Below are 24,343 nucleotides of genomic sequence, written 5' to 3' on the forward strand. Positions count from 1 at the left end.
TTTCAGCCTTTTCCGAGATCCTGGTCATTGTAATGGGGGCAGGTGTTTGTTTACATTTCAAAAAAACATCTCGATTTATTCCAAATAACATCTAAAATGTTATGCAAAATCAGCAGACAACTAGCAACAGTGATACCTTTTGGGAAAATATTTGGAGTAGGCCTATGTTTTAATGTAAACAAAATCTGCCCCCATTAGAATAGCACAGATCTCGGAAAGGGCTGAGCCGAAAAATGCAGCATCACCGGGTACTGACAAGTCAAGAGTAGCGTCAACAAATACAACAGCATATTGAAATAGGCAGAATGGTACTTTAAAAGGGCACTGTGTAGGATTGTGGCCAAAGTAGGCTACACACTTTAATTAAAGGTACACTGTGTAAGATTTTTGGTTGTGTATTTCCATAACTCATGCTACCATTCTCTCATGTTACCTTTTTCATGAATACTTAACACCACCATCAAATTCAAAGTATTCATTATGACTGGGAAAATTGCCCTTTTCATGCATGAAAAGGAGGATCTTCTTCATGGTCCGCCATTTTGAATTTCAAGAAATAGACATTTTTAGCTGCAAAAATGACTGTACTTGGGCCATACTAGAAAATACTACTTATTACTTTGTATACTTTCATGCAAAGATCAATTTTGGCAATAGGCGACCCAGTTTCAATGAGCAGCATAGTTGCAGTACCTTTTTTTACCATTTCCTGCACAGTGTACCTTTAATGGGTGTGTGTCCAGGGAATGTGAAGAAATTCACAATAAAACTGCCTTTGACTTTGACCTTTGAAAGTTGGAGGAGGATGACTTGAGTTTTTTTTTAAGAGTAGCTGCTTATGTCATAGGGGCCAAGCAATCTCCTCATCTCATGCAGAAAAGAGGCCATACGCAATGGAAGGCCACGGATGCTGCAGCCAGGCTTGACCCCTTAGCCCAGTGCCTATGTTATAACCTTACTGCCACCGAAATTGTAATGGCTATGTATTAATCTGTTACTTAAGGTTCTCAGTAATGTCATAGCAATGCTGTAGCATAGTTATGATGTAGTTGACTATTTCCAGCAAATAGTAAATAGGCCTGCCTGTGACCCCATCTGCAGTAGGAGGCTACAGATAAATACACAAAGAAGTGCTTCCCAATATTAAAGGATTTATGTCTGCCCTGTCTCTGTCAATGCATTAAAAATTAATACCCATCATTTTAATTCCTTTGCCCAGTGAGGAAATTGACAATAAAATTAGAAGAAATTGATAATAAAAACTGACTTTTTCAAGAGCAGCACCGGGTCAAGTTAGGCTATCTCTTCATCTCCCAGTGGAAAAGAGACCATTCTCAGTGGAATGCAGCGCTTACTTAATTTGCCTGATTCTGCTGAAGGTCAGTGTCAATTTAGACCGCTCTGGAGATACTGAAGGTTATAGCTCATGAATAGACAGCGAAAAGTCAGTGGGTCAGGAGAAGTTTCATCACAAGCCAACTGAGCAGAGCAAGTCTACTGAATTCAAAACAGGATAATGACCTTTGATATTTTTTTTTTTAAATGCTTGCAAGGTCACTCTAAGTTCAGTCGAGAGATCTACACAACAGGCTTTACTAATTTCCCCTTTGCGGACAAATAAATCAACTTGAACTTGACTCGAGCTGTGAGTTTTTTTTTACCTGTACTCAAAAATAGAGTCAATTGTAAGTGGACTACATTTATATAACACATTTTATGCAATGCATTCATCTACTTGGCAGAGAAACTAAAGGGCTCCACAGTGAATAACTCAGTTTCGCCCATTCACACATCAGTTGAGGTCTGCTGTGTGTAGGGTGCCACTCAGGGCACTCCACCAGATGGGATTCAGAGTCTGGCTCAAGGACACTCTACCAGGGGATAGTGGAAATGGCCCTTCAGCTACTCTGTACCAGAGGGCCACCAGAGATGCTGACAAGAGGGGGACAAAGGGGTGAGTTGTATGGGGCCCAGGGGTGTGGGGGCAGATTTGCATTCTAGTGCATTGTATGAATTGGGGATGGGATTTTCAGATGACTTTGTCCCGGGCCCAGCCAAAACTGGCAGTGACTCTATGAGCCACTGTGGTTCAATACAGACAGATGACGACATGTACTTAAATTTCAGTTAAAACTGACAACTGAGTTTAAATTTCAAGATATCCTAATCATTTTCATTACTTGTAGTAGTAGTAGTAGTAGTACAGTGTGGAAGTAGCAGTAATGCTGTAGTCCTCATACTTTGTAGTAGTAATGCAGTAATGGAGGTACTAGTACTGTAGTGGTAGTCACTCACAGTACAAAGTAGCGGTTCTCATAGTGGCAGTAGCATAAGATTCAGTGATTGCATAACTTTTCACATTGTGGTTGCTTCGCTTTTGTTTGAGAGGAGAAGAAAGCCATCCATGTTATTGTTATGTTTCTGCGGTGGCTTTTTGCCCTCTGGTTTGTTGTTGCCTCGCCAGAAAGATTAAGTGTGAATAGTTAACATTTCTTTGAAACCAAGAGGGTCATAGGGTTTCTATGTTTATGCTTTGGAATGGAATGATGTAAGCCTAAGATATGGCTTAATCGAAATCTTTTCAAGTTCGAAGGTTGGGCAGAAATAGACTTAACTGTTATACTACACAATTGCTTGTGTGTACTTGTAGTCCTGAGATGAACCTTCTGACATGCAGCCTTTCACTCGAAAGTTTGAATAATGCCATTAAGTAACCATGTCCTCCTTTGCTCTTCATCTCTTTTTTGCAACCTGACTTTTCTTTTTAAACTGTAGTGACTTTTTTCTACATTTCATTATACAGCTTTTGCTTTTTGGGTCTTTTTTTAAGCAAAAGAAACTTTCCATTGATTATGCATTCTTGAATTCATGACAAATAATGCAAGTTTGCTCCAGGTAGGATTAAAAGTAGGGATGCACGATGTATCGGCCTTAACATCGGTATCGGACAATATTTGACATTATATCGGACATCAGTCCGATGGGTAAAACTGGGCCGATGTTTTTTTTATATGTTACCGTTCTTAATCTTATTGGTTCTGATATGTTTTTTAACACAAGATTGGACTTGACAGTCACTTTAATTGTTTGTTTTCTAGTTTTTCTCTATTTTTTATCTAATTTTATCACAGGGAGTTAAAATGTGTTCTGGAAATAAAAGAGGACATTCAAAATTCAGTTTGCATCATTGTCAGTCTGTATTAAATGTTATCTTTTTGATAAATATATATAAAACATTGGTATCGTTTAATATCGGTTATCGGCCAAAACCGCATTATCGGCCAAACATATTCACATCGTGCATCCCAAATTAAAAGTTTAATTAATCACGGTCCCGAGTCAGCCGATGCTTATGCAAGTTTTTAGTAAGTGAACGATGGCTCTCGCAACCACTGCCACGGTCCGCTGTCAGAAAACCCCACATGCAACTTTTGACAGCGTGGTCCAAAGGAGTGTCGTGGGAATTTCAAAACATAGCTTTACATACCGTATTCAGATTTGTATCAACTGCTGGCATTCCGTGAAGAAAAACAGTCCCACAGCGAGTTTATTTGAACAGCATTTTTTCATTACGGTGTAGATTTTGAGACAGGCATGCCACGGGCACCGCACAAACAATGTCATCCTACCTTGTGCCCCTTTAAGCGCTTTTACTTATTCATCAGTAAATGTAGAGGTGATCCAATAGGAATATCAGTTTAATATTCATTAAAGGTTATCCTTTTAACATGAACCTATAACCATCTTATTTACATCTACTCTCAAATGTCTCCAAAACAAAAACTGATTTGGAGACCAAATTGACTACAAAACTGATCTTGAATCCATCAAACCACAGAATTTTATAGAAGTGTCTACAACAGACATAACTTGGTGATTATTAAGTTCCATCTCCTCCGTGCTTCTGCACCACTGTCTGTCTGCATAGAACAGCTGCATTACTGTCTGCGAGAGTTTTTCCAATGCAGATAAGGTCAGGAGATTGAAATGGTCACTGCATGAATACCACTCCATTATCAGATGTAAATAGGACGGAGAGAACCTTGCAGTGTGCAATGGAACATTATCTTGCCTGAAAATAAGGTTTTTCAAGGCTTTTGAACCACAACATGACATGTCTATAAAAAGATTCTTCTTTTCAAATAGCTATGAAGAGCTATGAGCAATATTTCCAGGAACATGGTTGCATAATAGCATTATCCAAGCTTTACATTATGAGATATACGTGGGCATTGAATAAGGCTCTTGAGAGAAGAGTGAAGAAAGGAAATGAAAAGAAAGGGGAAAATGTAGTGGAGACCGTCCCTCTTCACCTTGGATAAGTTGTTCAAAGAACTGTGGTTCTATGGCACCCACGGCCATATGCTTGCCATCCGAGGTGCGGTACGTGTCGTAGAATGGAGCCCCGCTGTCCAGGAGGTTCTCCCCCCGGCCTCGGTTCCACAAGCCGATGCTTCTGGATTTCCACACGAAGGAACCCACGTACGCTGCTCCTTCCACCTGGAAAGAAAGAACAAACACAAAAAGATTCATTCATTGGTGAGCAGAACATGATGAAACATAGAAAAAAAATAGAGACAAGATATTTCCACATGAAGGAACACACGTACGTTGCTCCTTCCACCTGGAAAGAAAGGACACACACGGAGGGAATATTCATTGGTGAGAACAATGTGATGACTCACCAAATACCAACAAACAAGAGACTAGAGATTTCCACATGCAGAACTGAAATAAATTGCTCCTTCAATCGGGAAAGAAAGGATGAAGGCTGAAAGAAGAGAGTTTGATGAAACGTGACATAATAACAAACTACAGCCTAGAGGTTTCCACATGAAGGAACCAACATAGGCTGCTTCTTCAGCCTGGAAGAAAAAGAGGACGACAGAAAGATTTTTCTAATGAGAATCTGATGAAACATGAAATAATAATAACAAACTGGAGACAGAAGACAACACCATTACATGTTTACAGGATTTTCAAAGGATAGTGCAATGAAATTGGTCTTTGTACTGAGAAGAAGAGCACCTCAGATGTGCAACTCTGTACTACACAACACTAGGCAGTCATGGGTGAGCGGTTAGGGCGTCAGACTTGCATCCCAGAGGTTGCCGGTTCGACTCCCGACCCGCCAGGTTGGTGGGGGGAGTAATCAACCAGTGCTCTCCCCCATCCTCCTCCATGACTGAGGTACCCTGAGCATGGTACCGTCCCACCGCACTGCTCCCCATGGGGCGCCACTGAGGGCTGCCCCCTTGCACGGGTGAGGCATAAATGCAATTTCGTTGTGTGCAGTGTGCACTTGTGTGCTGTGGAATGCTGTGTCACAATGACAATGGGAGTTGGCATCGCCACGAACAACTGGATGAAAGCAGACATGTTTCATTAACATCCAAAATGTGAGTAATGCCATGTATAGGCTATCACAAGATGCAAAACTTCCCTTCAATGCTCTGGGGCCACTTATATAACACAACCACAATCAAGACAACACTGGAAAAATAAGATAGGCAGAAATATATACGGGCAGGGGATCATCTATGCTCTTCTTAACTGCTTATTAACTTAAATGTCAGCTAACATGACTTCAGGCCCAAGGCTTTGCATACGATACACAAATTCCATATCTGTATCCATGAGCATAACAGTGGGAATGACGGCTTTTCTTTTGGCTTCTCAAATGTCACGTTTTTCAAGGGCGTCCATTACTTGAGCCTCATGTCGAGAGGCATTGCAGCGTTTGGAAAATAACAGCAAGGGGGAGATGGGAGCACTGAAAAGGAAAAAATAAGTGCTGAAATTCACATGGCCTTACAGTGTACAGTGGAAGTAGGGTCGCTGACAGCTTTAGTCGGGCAGGGACAAAGACATCTGGTATCCCTACCCCCACTCAATACATACAAATTTCTGACTTTGTCCCCCCCTCTGGCGCCTTCCCTGACGGTGTGGGCGAAAGAGGCAGGAGGTGAATGATGGCGTGTGCCTTCAATAACCACACCAACAAGAAAGTATCTCCCCACACCTAACCGCCCACCTCCCTCTGCTGGTGGTGCCGTGGGTGAATGATCTTTCTTCAAAAGAGCAAGGGCGAGCCAAAGTTGGAGGACAGAGGTCATCGCCTGACAATACTCACAAACGCCTGCCACATGCGCTACGAAACCCCATCTGGAGGACTGTGGAGGATTTAGACAAGCAGTTGTACCACACAATGGTAAACAATTTTAAAAAACAATCACACAAGGAATAGTGTCAAGCTGTCTCAGCTGTACGAAAAAACCCCAACTAAATAGGGTCCGCGAAAGGTGTGCATTCAAACTGACACTGTGGGTGTAAAGCCAAGCACTTTGTGCGGGGAAGCGATCAGGGCTGGACTGGCCATCTGGCATACCGGGCATTTCCGTTTACATTTCTGAAAATAGGGGCCCACGAGAGTGTAAGGCCTACAAAGGTGCAGGGCCCACCAGTGAGTCAGTTCTGCGTCGCTAATTATGAGGGGCCCCTTTAAGCCAAACGTGCCTGGGCCCTATTACTCCCCCAGTCCAGGCCTGGAAGCGACGTAGCATGCTGAGACAAATCCTCTGTGCCTCTGAAGAGAAGCACTCTGATAGTCTGCTCCGTCGGAGGTGCGAAACAAAAGGAAACAGCATGAAGTGTAACTGGAGAATGACGGGAGTGGGCTTTGATACAGTGCTCCGTCGTCACATCTAAAGAAACTGAAAAACACAACTGTACGTCCGAGGGAAGGAAAGAACAGATAAAATGAAACCCAACTTGAATGGGCTTTTATACCACATTGAGAGGCGTCTCAAAGAAAATTCAACATTTCAATAGGAAGGAAAGGGCATGAAGTATAACCGAAGCTCCAGAAGAAAGCCACTGCTGTGTATGAATACACAGTGCACCCATACGAAAAAAAGATATACATAAAAACGTACATGCATCTAAAGATTCTTATATATATATATATATATATAAGAATCTTTAAAATATATACTGTATATGGGGAGTCGTACCATAAAAGAACTGTGTAGTCAGTCCATACATCAATCATTCAATCATAAATTGTTCCATCTTGCCTGTATAGGTGTGGTGCTCAAAAGCATCTCAGTATGAACTCACAGCACACAAGACGTGTCATCTGAAATGAAAAAGCTAGACATGATAACTGCTCGGGTTTGACCAGAGGAGACGACTACACCAGATCTTCATCTACTGCTCTTACGAAGACATGCAGTATATACAGGTGGCCTCATCAAGCAGCAAACACAGCTGAGTATATCCATCACACACATGGACTCACATAGAGAGAGAGAGACAGAGAGAGAGAGGGAGAGACAGAGAGAGAGAGAGAGAGAGAGAGAGAGAGAGAGAGAGAGAGAGAGAGAGAGAGAGAGAGAGAGAGAGAGAGACAGACAGACAGAGAGAGAGAGAGACACACAGAACGAGAAAGACACACACACACACACACACACACACACACACACACACACACACACACACACACACACACACACACACACACACACACACACACACACACACACACACACACACACACACACACACGCACACGCACACGCACACACACACACACACACGCTTTTCCATCACAGCTGCAGCTGTATATTAGCACTTGCAAGCCTCAGCAGGTGCCAAGATACACAGCTTAGCTCAGACGTGAGGCAGGAGGTGGGGATGGAGGTGCATGTGGTGGTGTGTTGTGAGGTGTTGTGGGGTGTCGGGGTGCCTGTGGCTTCAGAATACCCAGGAGACGGCATATCTGAGAATACATTCTCCCCAACGGCTTCACAAAAACGCTGCGTGTTCAGCTCGCTGTGAGGAAAACATGATTAGCCGGTCCAGCGGATTTTTTTTTTGTTGGCCCCCTGGATATTATTTTTCATCAGGTTGAATTGATGGAGGCATGCTAGGTAAAAAAAAAATGTCCTGTATGACTTATGAACACCACACGAGTGAACAGAAAGTCAAATGGATATGACATCAGCTGAGGCTCTGGTGTTTTGCTTTACCTTGCAAAATGCATGACCTCGAAGCAAATGCTGTCTTCAATGTGGAATTGAGGGACTGCATGTAGGTTAAAAAATATAGTTCCATGGGTGAAGAGATAAATGTCTTGATGTGGAGAAAGGAAGAAACTGTAGTTGTTTTCCAGTGTGTGCTGTAGTTCAATCTAATGCACTGTGCTTTGTCCAGACTGGATGCATATCATTACAAAGTAAAAAATAAAATTGTATATAAAAAATGTAGTTCCAAGTTTAGCATTGGAGGTAAAAATGCTCAAACAAATGCTCAAGCAACAGTCTCATTTCCCTCATGGCCTTTTCATATTCCATCACAAATTAATGTATTTAATGTACATTAACTTCGCTACATTAAATATAAAACATCTGGCATCTGTCAGCTTTCATTCTGGAAATCTATTTTCAAATCACTTTAGGGCAAATCCAATTACACACTGCCCATTATAATGGCCATTCTTAATGGTTCATTCAATGACAGACAAAGAAGAATCATGCCAATAAGCAAGAATCAGAGAGCATCCCAACCTTAGCCTAATACAGAGCCGTTTAATAAACTAGACGAGCCCACCTAGTGGCCAAAAATATATTTGCCTGGTAAGATAGTCAAGCCCTGGTCCTCGTTAGATCACCACAACAGGCACCAGCCCATGTCCTCCTCCGTTCACAATTTTAAGGCCGGACTTTAGAGGGAGAGTGGAGACACCAAAATGGAAACGAAAAGTGTCTGCTTGATTGGTCGTCATACCTGTAGTATAGGCCAAGGCAGTGCAGGGGCAATTTGAACCATATGTCAATTAAATGGCTTTGTCCCACCCACAGCTTCAGCTACCTGAATGGAGGGATTCCAAGTCTGGCTCTGCGGGTTCCCCAATCTAGTAGCTTCATAGTCTTGAGATGCACATATACCGTCATGTTCACTATTTAGACTTTTTAGAGTAATGCACACACACTACTGGTTATAGTGTATCAAAAAATTACATACTTTAAGTCACTGTAAATTAGGTGTTTGTTGACATTTGTGTAATTTTTAAAAGTGTAATAGAAATTAAAGCCATCCTTGTGGGGTTAGCTCAGTGGGCTGGTGCACAGTAACACCAGAGATATTCTATAGAGATATGCCAACATAATAGGTTTCTATGGGCACCTAACGCGACCAGGTTCGGGTCTGCTTAAAGGGGCGTGTCATAATGCTCCTACAATGAATAGAACAGTCCATAGGTCTGCCTAGGTCTGCCTAAGGGGGGCCATAATAGACCTAGGAAACAATGGGCCAATTGAACCTCTCTCTTTCTACTCTCTCTGGTAACACTGCGCTGGAGACCCAGGTTCAACTTTGACCCGGGGTGGCTTCCCCGGTCCTTGCCCATATCTCTCACTGTCCTATCTGAATAATAGACGTGCTTAACCCAGCAAATACATCATTGTATTGGTTTGTCACCACCTGTAACAACACTGACATCTTTCTGCTTCAGGCAGGTCTCACAATGAGAACCACACACACTTCTCTTGAAAACAAAAAAAATATTCAATGATATCTGTAAATTCTATTACAATTTAAAATTTAAGTTCATTCATTTTAATTAGCACTTACTTAACAAGCACTGCCACCACACACATTTTTTCAACAGGTCTACTATCCACTATATTCCCACTCTTCACACTCTTTCACATCCCTTGGCAAGCAAGACATCCAACTCTTACATTGCTTCAGGGGGACTGTCCCTCCAAGTCACTTTGAATGCAACTGAAAAGAAACACACTGGTAAGCGCTGATTCAGACATGAGAAAGGGAGGCCGCAAACTCAGTGTCTCAACAGCACTCTTGTTAATAGGCAAGGCCAAGCAAGCAGGAAGTGTTTAAATTACATGCTTGGTTACTGAATGCATCTGGCTAAACGCCTGCCTGTCATGATGACTGGGGGGCGGGGGCTGGGCTGAGGGGGGGGGGGTGTACTGTCGGAGTCTTTGCGTCACAAGGGGTCAGACCAGAGGTATACTATAAACAGATACCCAACTCTGATAACTGTAGTGAAAGCCCATTGGGAAACTCCAACTCCCATTGTCATTGTGACACAGCACTCCACAGCACACAAGTGAACACTGCACACTGCACACAACGAAATTGCATTTATGCCTCACCCGTGCAAGGGGGCAGCCCTCAGTGGCGCCCCATGGGGAGCAGTGCGGTGGGACGGTACCATGCTCAGGGTACCTCAGTCATGGAGGAGGATGGGGGAGAGCACTGGTTGATTACTCCCCCCACCAACCTGGCGGGTCGGGAGTCGAACCGGCAACCTCTGGGATGCAAGTCTGACGCCCTAACCGCTCACCCATGACTGTATGTAGAGTAGTAGAGCTGCTAAATTTACCCCCATGGGGAAATTCATGTATCAAGTAGCTTAGACATAATACTCATAGTTCACATAATAAGCATAGCAAGACAAACATACACGCAACAAACATACACACAAACTAGAAGCACTCAGAGAGGGTCACTGACACAACGAGTCTGTCTTCCTTGTTTTTGTGGAGTTAGAAACTGGAACGTCAAAATTCGCCCCAATCCCGCAATGGTGAAGAATCTTTAAAAAAAAAAATCCTGAATCCGGATCGTGATCCGAATGACCATCAACATTTAACCAGTTGTTCCTTTTGTCATTTCCACCAACCCCACAAAATTGCATCAAAATCCATTGATAACTTTTTGAGTTATCTTGCAGATAGACAAACAGACAAACAAATCAATGCGACCGTAAACAACCTTTTTTTATTCTGTCTTTTGCCAAGTCTTTTTCTTTTCCATTATTTTCTACGTATTGACTTGGAGTGCCTGCACTAGAGTTCCAATGTGGACAACTAGTTTGCACACAAATGACAAATAAACAACTTTGACTTTGACGTTGGGGTTTGTTTATTTATCAAATGCTCAAAGGACAATTAATATGCACAATAGCGGTCAACTTTTGTAATGGGGCTTGGTGTTCATACATACTAATTAATTTCATGCTAGAAGTGAAATTTCTGATGCAAAATTATAAAGATGTGTGCCGTGCCTGTGCGCGCGCACACACACACACACACACACACACACACACACACACACACACACACACACACACACACACACACGCGCACACACACACACACACACACACACACACACACGCACACACGCGCACACACGCGCACACACGCGCACACACGCGCACACACACACATTAAAACTTTTATTTGGGTCTCATCAGAAAGACCGCATTACAGATTCAAATAGTGCTGGATGCTATTTTCAGAGCAGTCGGTAATGACATTAAAAAAATTATAAAGTCCTACCCATTGCACTGATAAAATAATAGGCCTGGGTCAGAATGGACAGTCAGTTTCAGGCCTCTTAGGGGTAATGATGGCACCTCCTGCGCCAGATTGCTCAACTACCAATTATTGCAGAGATTGAGCAGCATTTAGCCAGGTTTTCTCAATTGTTCTTATTAAGTCCACAGAGCTGCAGCCCACACAAGGCAAGCCTATGAACATGTCTTAGGCTGCCAAATACAAGAACAGTAACCCTACAATTACATCCTTGATTTGCTACCACATCCATGAGTGGCTGGTTCTTCAGAATCTTGGAGTGGGAGCAGGTGTCCATGTACAGGTAAAAGGGACAATCTACTTCCACAAAAGACACATTATTTTCAGGATCTAAGATGTATCTACTAGTGGTGTGTGGATCGGCACTGCCCTCACGATCCGATTCGATCACGATTCGGGAGGTAGCGATTCGATTCGATTCGATCCGATTCTATGCGATCCGATTCAATTCTACAATGCATTGCAATGCATTACATATCTACTGAAAGCAAAGCAAGTGTTTAATCAGTCATGATGAGGCAATACAAGTAGTCAGATACTGAGCAACAATTTATTGGCTGTTTTCTGTATCAGTCTGTATCAGTCTGTATCAGTCTTGCCATGTTTTGAAGTGCTTTTATTTAATTTAACATTCATTTGCTCCGGAAATATCCATGGAAGTAATTAAAACTTAAAAAAATTGTCGGATCGATTCTGGAACTTGCCGGATCGATTCTGGATCGTCCATGCCCCGCATTGGATTGCATCGCCGAATCGATCATTTTTGACACCACTAGTATCTATGATCTTTGCTGAACCAATCCATTTTTACTGTACAGAAAGATGTGCGTCGCACTGCACCATGCACACACAGACACACAGATACAGAGACACAGAGACACACAGACACAGACGCACACGCACGCACACACACACAATTAGAGCTGCTGCCAGATTATTGAACATCACTGCAAATTAAACATGTCCCTGGATTAATTGCAATCTGTCTCTGAAAGGCCATCAGTTTAAGCAAGTGATACGTTCACTTCTATTTCCATCTCTGCCCTCTTACTCTCACTCTCTCTGTCTCAGAAAATCACTACTGTACTCTACACAATCCTACATTTTATCAGTGGTTGATGGCACGCCGCTGGTGAGTGAAGTTCAGAGGTTAAGTTTAATCTTGCTTTGTGCCATTTCATTTCTTTTCCAGAAAAACTGTTTGTAAGTTTTTTTATGAGGTAAACGTTTCAGATGGAGCATTGAAGGCACAAAGCCAATAACGGTGGAATGATAGTAAGGTACTTTTTATAAACCTTGTGTCACTGAAAAAAAACAGCTTGGGAACTGTCTACATTTAAGGATAGAGGCTAGAGGGTCAATGCTGAGGAAAATATCAACAATACAGTGTCTTCAGTCTGTTGGGTTCTCCGAGAATGAGGCAAACGCTACGCATTTTGGGTAAGGAAGCTTGTTATCAGCCAGGTGGAAGAGATTTGGAATGGGATAATATAATTTGCTTTAATTTTTCATGGGGTTAAGTAGTCTCTCTCTCTTTCTCTCATCCAGTCATTCTCTCTCTCTCTCTCTCTCTCTCTCTCTCTCTCTCTCTCTCTCTCTCTCTCTCTCTCTCTCTCTCTCTCTCTCTCTCTCTCTCTCTCTCTCCCTCCCTCTCCCTCTCCCTCTCCCTCTCCTCCCTGTTGAACATCACTCCTAAAATACTTGTGTGTTTGAAGAGCCCCCCCCCCCCCCCCCCCCCCCCCCCCCCCCCCGACTGCCCAGCATCAGGTCTCTGAGTGGATGACCCTTGGGAAGGGTGACAGTGAGTGTGCGTTCCCACAGGTGGTGGCCATAATCCTGCATTAGTAGGCCCCAGCGGCGGCAGCAGTGACGGCAGAGCCAGCGGCGGCTTCCTGTCTGTGATTTGGACTCAGCCGGCCCCCCAGCCAGCTCAATCCTTGGCCCCAGAGGGCCTCGCTCAGTGGGAGAGCCAGAAACAATCTCTTTTGGAGGGAAGGGAGAGGATGCCTTAAAGGCTCTCTCTCCGCTCCGTCTCCATCAACAAGTGACTGTGGTGCGGTGCTGACTAGAGCACTGGCTAGGATGAAACACACCCTTTACTTCCACTGAGCGGGTTTACTGCGCCAAAGACACGATGGTGCTCAAACAGCTAGATCAAAATGTCACATGATGAGAACTTTTGAATCCAGCTAAATGTGAAAAAATTAGAAAGATAGTTTCAATATAGTTTAAAAAATAAAAAAATAAAACAAAAATACAGTGGTTTTATCAGGCCAAAATGTTCCTACCCCCTAAATGCCTTGAAATGTATAAAACTATCTATCCATGTTTTAGAACACCATTTACTCCGAAAACAACTAGTAGCCATACATTATGTCCTAAGTAAGTCCTGTTTTTCCTTTATCGACTTTTACAAATAATTGCAGGGGAGCATTTATGGTATGTGGAGTGTCAATAAGGTTTCAGACGTCATTAAGCAGTGACTGCACTTCAAATCAGAACAACATTAGTACAAAGTGCGCAGAATAGAAAGAGCACATATTACCTGTAATTATAGTCCTTTTATTTTTCCTGCTCTGATTCATCATATAGCAAAGAAGCTTTAGCTGGCCTGTATGATTACGCTATGCATTCTGGCTCTGTGCTGCTGAAAGTTCGATGCGAGACAGTTCTTCTGGCATGTCACTCATTATGGAATTAATGGTTTACGTAATTATGTGTAGTCACAAATTTCCAAGATGCAACAATTCGGCCCAAGGTCTTCATTCATCCTATCTCCACCCTGCACCGCTGTGTTTTACAGGTCATATTCATCGGCACACAGTGTAAGCTTTTTTAACGAGCGTATGGATTTTCACTCTGACCAAACATTTTAATTCATTTCGTCAAAGAGAGTGGATAGAAACTTTCGTTTGCCCAAGGTGCTTTGTCTTTGCGTCATAGAGACATTTTGAAGGTCAATGACAGCTTCCTCCTGGCACCGTTACCATGGCACGTGCGTTCTATTTTTTCCAGGTGCAGACAGGTCTGCAAATCCCTAGAGGTCATGCTTGAGTTGGCATTTCTCCAGTGCGTTACGACTATAGAATTGCTTGGGGACATTTTTTTTAAAGTGGCATAGATTAAGTTGCTGTTAAGTTGAATGTGCTCCATTTATGGATTATTTGATAGAATGTTCTTAGGTGGATGGATGGATGGATGGATGGATGGATGGATGGATGGATGGATGGATGGATGGATGGATGGTAAATCCCATTAAGTGTAAAAAAAAAGTCCATTTAAGAAAATTGCCATATTGCTTATAACCGACCACACACTTTTACCTGTGGCAGCCATGACACCACCAGTGGAAAACGGTGTGTTGTCCCTGGCCAAGGGAGAGGGTCCCGAATACATTACAAGTGATGAGGGGGTGACAAGACCGTCAGCGGGCCTGCCTCAGTGTCACATCTGTGTAACGGAGGCCAACTAGCAGAGTGTGGCGTGGAACGCTAGTGAACCTCCCTCACGAAGCCTCATGCAGTATCGGTAGCGCTGGGCTATCGGATTGGTCCTTTAGGTCAGTGGTATCGTGCTGTGCCTCCCATACCTGAACCAATGCGTTGACTAGGACGTGGCGAGTTTGCGGCACCAAGGGGGACGGACTGTGCAGGAACACCGCAGTTACTGTACATCTGGGTGGGTAAAAGGAACACTTCAATGTGTTCTGTACTGAACAAAGCAGCATGCCACGCCACACTGATTGAGGGTACGCACTGAGACCAGAAAGATTCTCATTACCTTGAGAAAAGAACATAGTTCAGAGTGGAAGCACAGTGGATTGTTACTTTAAAATCTGAGATGACCAGGTCACCCCAACTCCACCGTACTTTCCCTTAATTGAGTGGTGCCTTGGTTTCATCACACTCCTCCTGTCTCATCTTGCATCTTGCATGATTGATTCACTCTATTTATCCACTGCAATTTAATTGGAGGTTTATGAAGTTGTGAGTGACCCCACATTCTTCACCATTTTGCTGCACGTAGTGCTTGCAAAATGGCACCTTAGTACAGTGTATGAAAAAAAATCACATACAGACATATTTAATGACAAAGGCTGCCAATTAGGAGAAAAAAAACAATTAAACAGAAGTAAAGTTGTCTATGGAGCTCACATACCATGACGGAGCAATTCATCTTTCAGGAAGACAAACTCAATACATGGATAGACTATTGTGTTTGGAGGACAAATAAAAACACATACACTCAGACACACAACTAATTAATGAACTTTGACGATTTTCAGCCAGTTTTGCGAGGGCCCACATACCTTGAAAGTCTTTGCTTGAAGGTGCTTTTTGAATCTTTCCTCTTTCTTTTCATCGCAGACACAAGAAAGTGGTGACAACGTAAAACAGCGGTGTGGCAGTATGCACAATGACACCAATTATGAGCTACCGTACCTTACAGGCACATGTAATGTGGTCATTGGTGATTTTTAGTGGCAGACGTCAGGGTGGTACAACAACAGCTAATTCCAAGATTGCACGAATTAAATGGGTTTTTTGTTTTTAGAAGATTATCTAAAAAAGCGTATTCATTGCTTGTACATTCATGACCGATTATTAATTTATTTATTTATTCATTTAGAGTGCCAATCGCTGTGGTTGTACTACCTGACATCTGCTACTAAAAAAGCATCAATGACCCAATGGGAGACATGACGCAAAAGCTGATCCCAGGAAGTGGACTCACCATGCTGGCATCAACCACCTGGCCTTTGCCCGACTGGTTGCGCTCAAGGAGGGCCAGCACAATCCCAAGGGCGCAGGTGAGGCCTCCGCCGGCAAAGTCCGCCACCAGGTTGAGGGGCGCATATGGCTTCTCGTGGCTACGCCCCAGCATAGAGAGCAGTCCTGTACGGAGGAGATAAACATTTTTATTTTTTAATGCGTCTTTGAGTACCAAGAAAAGCGCTATATAAAAACGATCTATTATTATTATTATTATTATCATTAATAATAAACTCCAGTGGACACGGATGAGGCCAACGGACACGCATGAGATGCACCATCATGATTGAAAAGACTGAAGCATCAGACCTTATACTGGGAATGCTGGGAAACTCTGATTAAAAAAATATTTCATTGAATCGTGATTATCACGTTAATATTGCCAGCCCTAATTTATTAGGCTGCAAAGATGTTGTGACTACAAGTTCCGGCTTGTTTTCTTGTTTATTGAGGAGGCTGAAGCATCACCCCACGCCTCCAAACACCACAAAATGGCTGAATAAAACAATAAATGCAGAACACTTTTTCAAAAAAGTAATTAAGCTATTACTGTATAGCCTGGAGACACATATACACTGCATTCAGGCTCTTGAGATTTGAGGTTTTCTTATTAAAAATGTGGGTATGTTAGAGCTGAATGAACACATTCTCGTGCAAAATGAGGGTCCTAGCTTTTCAATGCAATTCATAATGTGTTTTTATGTGCTTCGGATGCTGAGATATTTAGTATTTAATAGCCAGAGGGCACCCTTTCCCAAAAAGGGCTTAGGCTAAAATGCTAAAATGGGTTAAAAATGTTTTGTGCTCTTGGGTTAATATTGGTCAAATAACCGTTTTGTTTGAATATGGAAAAGAGCTGTTCAAATATAGACAGTGGTGCTTCAAGTTCTGTCTGCTGAAATGCCTCAGTGTGGCAGTGGACTGATGCACTGTAGTCAGCTGTGGGATTATAGATATAGAGATCTAGATAATAATATAGATAGAGAGAGCCTGGAGTTTGTTTCCCACTTCCCCAACCAAGATAACAGCAATTACAGTATCTAGAAATCTTTGGGGAAATAAATGAAAAAAGTTTTCACTGTCAAACTTGTGTTCAAACTTTTATTCAACCTTCCATGTGCTGCTATCTTACCTTATAGTAATATCTAATCCAATGCCATTTTGCAATAAAAAGATCAAGTAATGGTAACACTAAATGGCTAAAGCAGTGGTTCTTAACCGAAATAGTCCTGAGAAACCAACATTTTCCATGACATTATGTTGTGACCCATTTTTTTGTCGCAACGTCGAATTCTTCAAAGAACCAAAAATGGCAAAAAATATAACTATGCATTTCATATAAGATACATCAGCATTTGCATTGCATGCTGACATACAATGTGTCTATCAAGAAGTGGAGAGGAGTATTAACCATGTTTCACTCTCTCTTTGACATCATTTGTCACTTGTTCAATGCTGCATCATTTTTTCACATTTCTGACTGACCGTGAAAGACTTAAAAGGACCCGGTCTGGCAACACTAAACCTGTAAAGCATACTTAAAGTGATACTGTCCCATTTTTGGAGATAAGCTTATTTTACACCTCTCCTTAAGTTAAATGACTGGGTTTTACCTTTCTCCTGCACTTTCAACCATTCTCTGAGTATGGCAGTGCAAATTTTAGCTCCAAGCTAGCAGTTAACATTGACTCCAAGTCCTATGAGACCAGCTAGCCGCCAGCTGGTCTCATAGGACTCAATAGCCTTGGTCTCATTAGCCGCGCTTCAGCGGCCCGGGGCCGCCCGGGGCTCAGGAGAGTGGCCGGCTCTAGTAGCCGACCCCAGGCACATTCAGGTACACGCCTTGTTTGTGAAACGTCAGTCGGGCAAAGCCCACTTTCGCCCCAAATCACAGAAGGACAACAACAGAACAACGACAATGAATAACAACATGCCCATTAACAACATGCATTCAACCAGCCATTATTGTTTAGCAATCGTTCAGCACTTATAAGAAGACGGTACTTAGAGGTGTGAATGCAGATTAAAACATGGCAAAGCTAGCAGCCATGTCAAACTTGTAGCCCAAGTTAAAATTTGAATTGGATCATATGCGAATCATGAGAATTGAGCACACAGCACCAATATCAACAAATATGTATTTATTTTCTATCACTAATGACGGACATTTAGGTAGTGTGCTTGTAGGTCCAGGTAAGATGACTGTCTCGTCTAAAAACGAACATTACACAAACTAGCAGTGCGCTAAAAACATGCTAAAAGCATGCTAACAAAATCATCACCTGGAGTCTGCCTGATCTGACACCCAGACCAACGAAGCTAATTTGGTCAAAATCCAAAAAACAAGAAGTTATTATCTTACTCTTGGCGTAATCACAGGTACTTGTGGGTTGAATCAAATAATTCCAGAAACTCGTCAACAACTCCAGAAAGTAATGTGATGATGCTTTGTTTATTAACTGTAGCCATTCACTTGAATGGAACTCTGCAGCACTCATCTGCTTGTTAATGCGGACTCTGGGGGAGACTGCCTGCCGCAAGTGTCCTGCTACGGAACACAGAGAGATGAGCCACGCACGCGACTCTCCTCAACACGGCTGTAGTGATTAACCAGCCATGGAAAAAATAAATTGAGACTGTGAATTGCGATGTTTACAAGGAAATAATTTTAATCAATAACAATGAAATACCCAAAAAAGCAATACCCATGTCAGATTCGAATATTAATGGCCAATTAATATTCGTTCGAATGTCTCGAATTTTCTTAACATTCGACTTATATTCGAACCATAATTTGCCCAGAATTTAGCGATAAGTCCCCCATGCAGCCACATTATTACACAGAGGTTGACCCCGCCTCCGAGCCTCGGTGGTGCTTGCTGGCCCATCGAATTCGACGGGCCAGGGAAAGCGGCCCTTAGCCCCACAACCTGGCCCGGCGGCCATCTTTAGCACCTAGCCCCCTTTTGATGAGATCACCGTCAGCCCCCTTTTGTCCGGGCCAGCCCGGGGCTGGCCCTGCAGTGAGACTAAGGCTAATGTTAACTACTAGCTTGGAGGTAAATTTTGCGCTGCCGTACTCAGAGAACAGCAGGAAGTACATGAGAAAGGTAAAACTCAATACATAAACTCAAGGGGAGGTGTAATATGAGTTTATTTCTAAAAAATGGTACAGGATCACTTTAAAAGATCAGTCCAAGGCTGTAACGATACACCCAACCCACGATTCGGTTTGTATCACGATATATGACCCACGGTTCGATATGCCCCACGATTTCAAAAAAAATAAAAAATATATATAATATATATACTCTGTAATTAATCATTTTTTGCATTTACCTGCCTACATTTATTTGGTAGGTTTACAAGGCTAAATGATGTTGCAGATATAAGCTACCACTGCAACCTGTACCCAGTGTTGACACCAAAATACAACACAGAGAAATAAGGGATATTAGTTCACCAAGTAAAATAGCTTTTCTTTGATCGTGCAGCAGCGCATGCCCGTAGCCTACAATCAAAACTCGAAATGAACCTCAGTTAGTTCTCACTGTGCGGCGCGCACGTTTTTTATTTTGTTTTGTGATTTGACATTTTGTCGAGGGCGAGAATGAAATTCTGCAGATGCTGAAATGGAGCATGCTTTCTGCAGGCAGTAATTTTTAAATCACTAGTAACACAGGGAAGCAATAATGCTGCCAAATATACTCCTGCCTTTCGACCTCAGCGTTCGTCCGACTTCGGGCACCTCCCTTACTAGCGATTCCAGGCTGGTTTATGGATATCGACAGGCGGAGCATCTCGCGCGCTCGCTCTCTCTCTCTCTCTGCTCCAACTTCAAACTCCACTCGCCATAGCCTACATCCCGCATGCATGAATCAAAATATTTTGACACGTTTATAAAAGCCTTCTTGGTCTGTTGATAATTTCTGCTTCACCTTCCGATGTTTGCCCAAGTTTTTCGTCTCACGGAGGTTGCTCAGGCAATGGATAACAATGAATGCACATGCTGGTTGGACGGAGCATTTCATAACAGAAAGGGGTGAATGGAGTTATTCGCACATGTGCGCCCTTTTCTACTTGTCTTTTTAAGCGCATATGCGAACTTTTGCCTGCATGTTGACTGTTGTGTTCTAGACAGAGGGCTAACAACTTTAAAAGGGCACATCGCGATTCTGTGTGGAAGGGTCGCGATAGGGGTTCGTGGGTCAGCGTACCGCGATCCCTCGGTTCGATGCAATATCGTTACAGCCTTACAGTCCACCCTTTTTTGATTTTCACATATTTTCAGTATTTCCAAGCATTATTCATGAATGTGCATATCATTTTCTTCACAGTGTTTTAAGTACCGATACTTAGATTTATTGCCATCAGAATTATTGGCATAGCTTAGCATCATCACTGAGTCTAGACACATTTTTCATATTTGTGAATGTTAGAAGCATTTTTTAGTAAAAGTTGGGATCCTATGTACTTAACATAATTTAAGTGTGCTGAATTCAACTAGACTGGTTCCCAAGCTGGATTTTGAGGTTTTGACAGTTAAATTTGAAAAACAAAATGGCTGCCAAAATACGCTATTTTTGACAGAGCATTTTTACCAAGTATTGCTGTACTTGGAAATAAATGCTCTTTTCTAACATTTTGTGTCCCATTAATGTTTCTTGATGAATGTATCTACTATAGAGGATTTTAAAAAGTATAAAATAGCTTCTAGAATGCTAATAATGCTAATATTGTAGGCTAGGTGTTAGCCTAAACGTTTTAAATATTTACTTTTCTAATAAGATATTTGTAGCCTATGTGTGTTTATATGGTTAAGCAAATTGATGTAAGTATTTTAGAAATACTTTGCATTATGTGAAGTATTTAGTGTTTCCAAAAAATCACTGAAAGTTGCTATTGGCTCTCTGAAAACTGTCCAGAAATCGCTAGATGACACCATGATGTTACATATAACGTAAATTTTGAAAAATGTTCAGACATGTTTTACATATTCTATCAGATACTATTGCATACATTCCAGATAGTCTATACATGCTACTCAGGCTGGTTGTTAGTGGCCAGACATCTCTTGAAGATGATGGAATTGGTGGCAAGGAAAAACTTCCTAAAAGAAGAGTTCTGAATGAGGCGAAAGTCCTTGTTTATTGTGTCAGTGATGGCAAAAAATGGACTCCGAAACATGTCAGTCTTGCTTGTACTCTTCATCAAGCTATTGGGTAAAAGACCTAATATGACTATTCAATCAAGCAGGTCATTGTCTGAGTTACGACCAGGTCCTCCAAGTCCAGATCCTCCTTAGCTGAGAGCACTCTAAAACACTGAACCAAGAGAGTGGTGCCATTATTCCAACAAACATTGTGGCAGATAAATTCATCCACTACACATGTGATAACATTGATATCCTGGATGAAACACTTGATGGGAAGAATACTTCCCATGCAACACAAATGGCAGCATGGCAGAGAGGCCAACCAATTGATGATTCTGTTATAGAGGTGTCTACTAGACATACATTAAATGTGCCAAATGCCCTGATGGAGCTACATCCTCTCTGGGTTACTCATAGGACATTCAAGCCAACTTTTTCAGCACCCATTGCTTAATCATGCTTTGGAAAATCTGGAGAGGAGCATAAGTATGCTAGACAAGCAAAGGCTACGGATCTAGCTTTCTTCTTGCACTGTCAAAACTTAGACATGAAGACTTCTTGGTCAGTGTTCAATCAGTCACTGTCATCAAAGGAACAACAGACTGCTGCGGGGTATTTGCCAATAGTCCTCGCTACTGCACACGTTTTGATACTTTGAATACAAATGCATTGTCATATCTTAACATTTTGGACAGGAACAGTTATCATAGTTGACCAAGCATTGTACTGCAGACTTGAAGATTTAAAGTGGGCAATTTCAGAATAGAGCAACAGATGAATACCTCGCCTAGGAGGACTTCACTTGTCAATCAACTTCCTTAAGGCCATAGGAGAACATATGAATGGATCTGGACTGACCAATGTATGGATGGTGGATTGCTTGGATAAGGCCCTGTTGAACTTGTTCTGGCAGGAAAGGCATCCAACAAAGCCATGGCACACAAGTTGACTCTGCAATCCCTTTAGGGTCTTCTCATGCCAAGTCCTCTCTACCTGTCTTGCTAGGATGGCTAATGGTGATGATCCTCAGACAATTAGTGAACTGATTTCTTTCCAGTATCAGGAAAAGGACAGAAATCTTCGGCATGATATTGCGGAGAGTCAATCTGATGATGTGAACTGGTGGCAGTATATGGATATGGTTACTGTTCTGCTGCAATACACAAGAGAACAACGTGAAGCTACCTGGGATCTGAATTTTCACTCTTTCAGCCTAATGTTGCCCTTCTTTAATTAATTATGCACAATGGGGCCCAGTGTATCTACTTGATGAGTCAGCTTCCAGAACCATTTTGTCTGAATTCCAAAAAGGCCACTTTGTGGTCAAGAGATTGGCTCACAAGTTTAGCCAGATTCTGATCAGGCTATGAAGTGGGTAAATGTCACAGGCAATAAAAGAGCATCATTGTGATCACCGAGACAGTCTCAGCTTTGTGTAGGTGGACACTCTCTTTTAACCTGAGATCACACATTGCAGATCAAACATATGAAATGTACAGTGTCCTCCCCATGGCAGCAAGAAACTTCACAATGACGGAATCTACTCACGGCAGATTAGAAACAATACGGAGTAAAAGTTCTTTACAAACATTTGTGCGTACCCGGTTCCTTGGACTCAAGTCTCCTGACTGAGGTCACGAGTACCCTGAAGGACACGAGTTACGAGAGCTTGACTAGTTCTAGCCTGCTCTGTCCCTTTGTTCTCTTGACTACGGTCGACTGCTGGCAAAGAATTTCAGTGGAGTCAGACTCTGACTCCCCCCAGGCAAAGTGCTTCGATCTCCCGCCTAAGGTGGACTACTCTTTATCCCAACTCCCTGCCACCACAGAGAATCTCATACAGAACTGACCACCACCCTAGTGGCTGATGTGGCTTCCCCAGCTCGAGCAGCTGCCTTGGAGCCCCTTGGGTATCACCGCAGGCCACTGCGCTTGGCACGAAAGCGCACCCTGTCACCAGGCATGGCGCACTCCAAAAGTCCTGCATAATGCACCACGAGCGCCTTCGCCTGACGCCTCCCTTTTTCCCCTCCTGCAAGGAAGCGAGATTTCTCAAGGGTTTGTCCTCCCTTAGCCCACGGGGCTCAGGGGCCTCAGCTGAGAGCATAGGGGCTTCAGCTACTTTCCCCTCTCCTGCAGGTTCGAGTCTGGCAACAGACCAGGAGGAGGACATACCCCAGCCCAGGGGCCACCTGCCCCTATGGGTCTGGCAAGGGAACATTTGAACCTAACCGCTTTTCTGGATAACGTTATCAGGACAATTTAAGGGGCCAGGGCCCAATCTACTTTGACACTGTATAACCTGAAGTGGTCTGTCTTCCAACACTAGTGTGACCAACGCGAATGGTGGTGAACCGATGGTGTTGTCCTTCCTACAAGACTTATTGGGGGGAGACAAGGCTTTACCATTTAAGTGTACTTTGCAGCGATTTCATCGTGCCATGTAGGATTCGGTTCCAACACTCTGAGTGCCCATCCACTAGATACTTACGCCCCGTGCTTCATCAGACGATACCCTCCTGGGATATCTCTCTAGTACTGGAGGCTATGTGTGGGGCCCCTTTCGAGCCCCTCCAAGAGGGGCCTCTCCAAACTGCTTTTGCACACCACCTTTCAGATCCGTGGAAGAGAGGTGACAACACAACTTGTGCCCTGTGCACGCTTTACGCATCTACATGAACAGGACTCACTCTTTTAGGAACACTGAGCAGCTGTTTGTGTGCTTCATCAAGCCCTCTACAGGGCTCACAGTTTTGAAATAGAGGTCTCCAAATGGTTGTTTCAAACCATTGCCCTGGCATATGAGTCCAAGGGTCACCAACCCCCGGCTCAGATTAGGGCTCACTTTACCAGTGCAGGTCTCTACATCTTGTCCTCTCTTCAAGGGTGCAGCAGTTTCAGAGGAGTCCAGAGCGGTTGGTTGGGCCAACCCCGCCACCTTTGTCAGGTTCTACCGGTCAGATGTGACCACGTTGCCACAGGAACATAGGGTTCTGGGCAGGACCACT

At 43.0% G+C, this 24,343-nt stretch overlaps 1 protein-coding gene across 1 annotated transcript in view; it reads right to left on the reverse strand.

The window, feature by feature from the left end:
* amacr (alpha-methylacyl-CoA racemase) overlaps positions 1-24,343 on the reverse strand; it is a 40,539-nt gene that overhangs the window by 1,807 nt on the left and 14,389 nt on the right. Inside the window, exons 4-5 of the mRNA XM_063211235.1 lie at positions 16,143-16,303; positions 4,314-4,500 (exon numbers count right to left, since the gene is read on the reverse strand). Of these exons, the coding sequence (XP_063067305.1) occupies positions 4,314-4,500; positions 16,143-16,303 (348 nt within the window). The remainder of the gene's footprint in view (positions 1-4,313; positions 4,501-16,142; positions 16,304-24,343) is intronic.

Source organism: Engraulis encrasicolus, chromosome 11 (genome assembly GCF_034702125.1).
Source record: "Engraulis encrasicolus isolate BLACKSEA-1 chromosome 11, IST_EnEncr_1.0, whole genome shotgun sequence".
Classification (NCBI taxonomy): domain Eukaryota; kingdom Metazoa; phylum Chordata; class Actinopteri; order Clupeiformes; family Engraulidae; genus Engraulis; species Engraulis encrasicolus.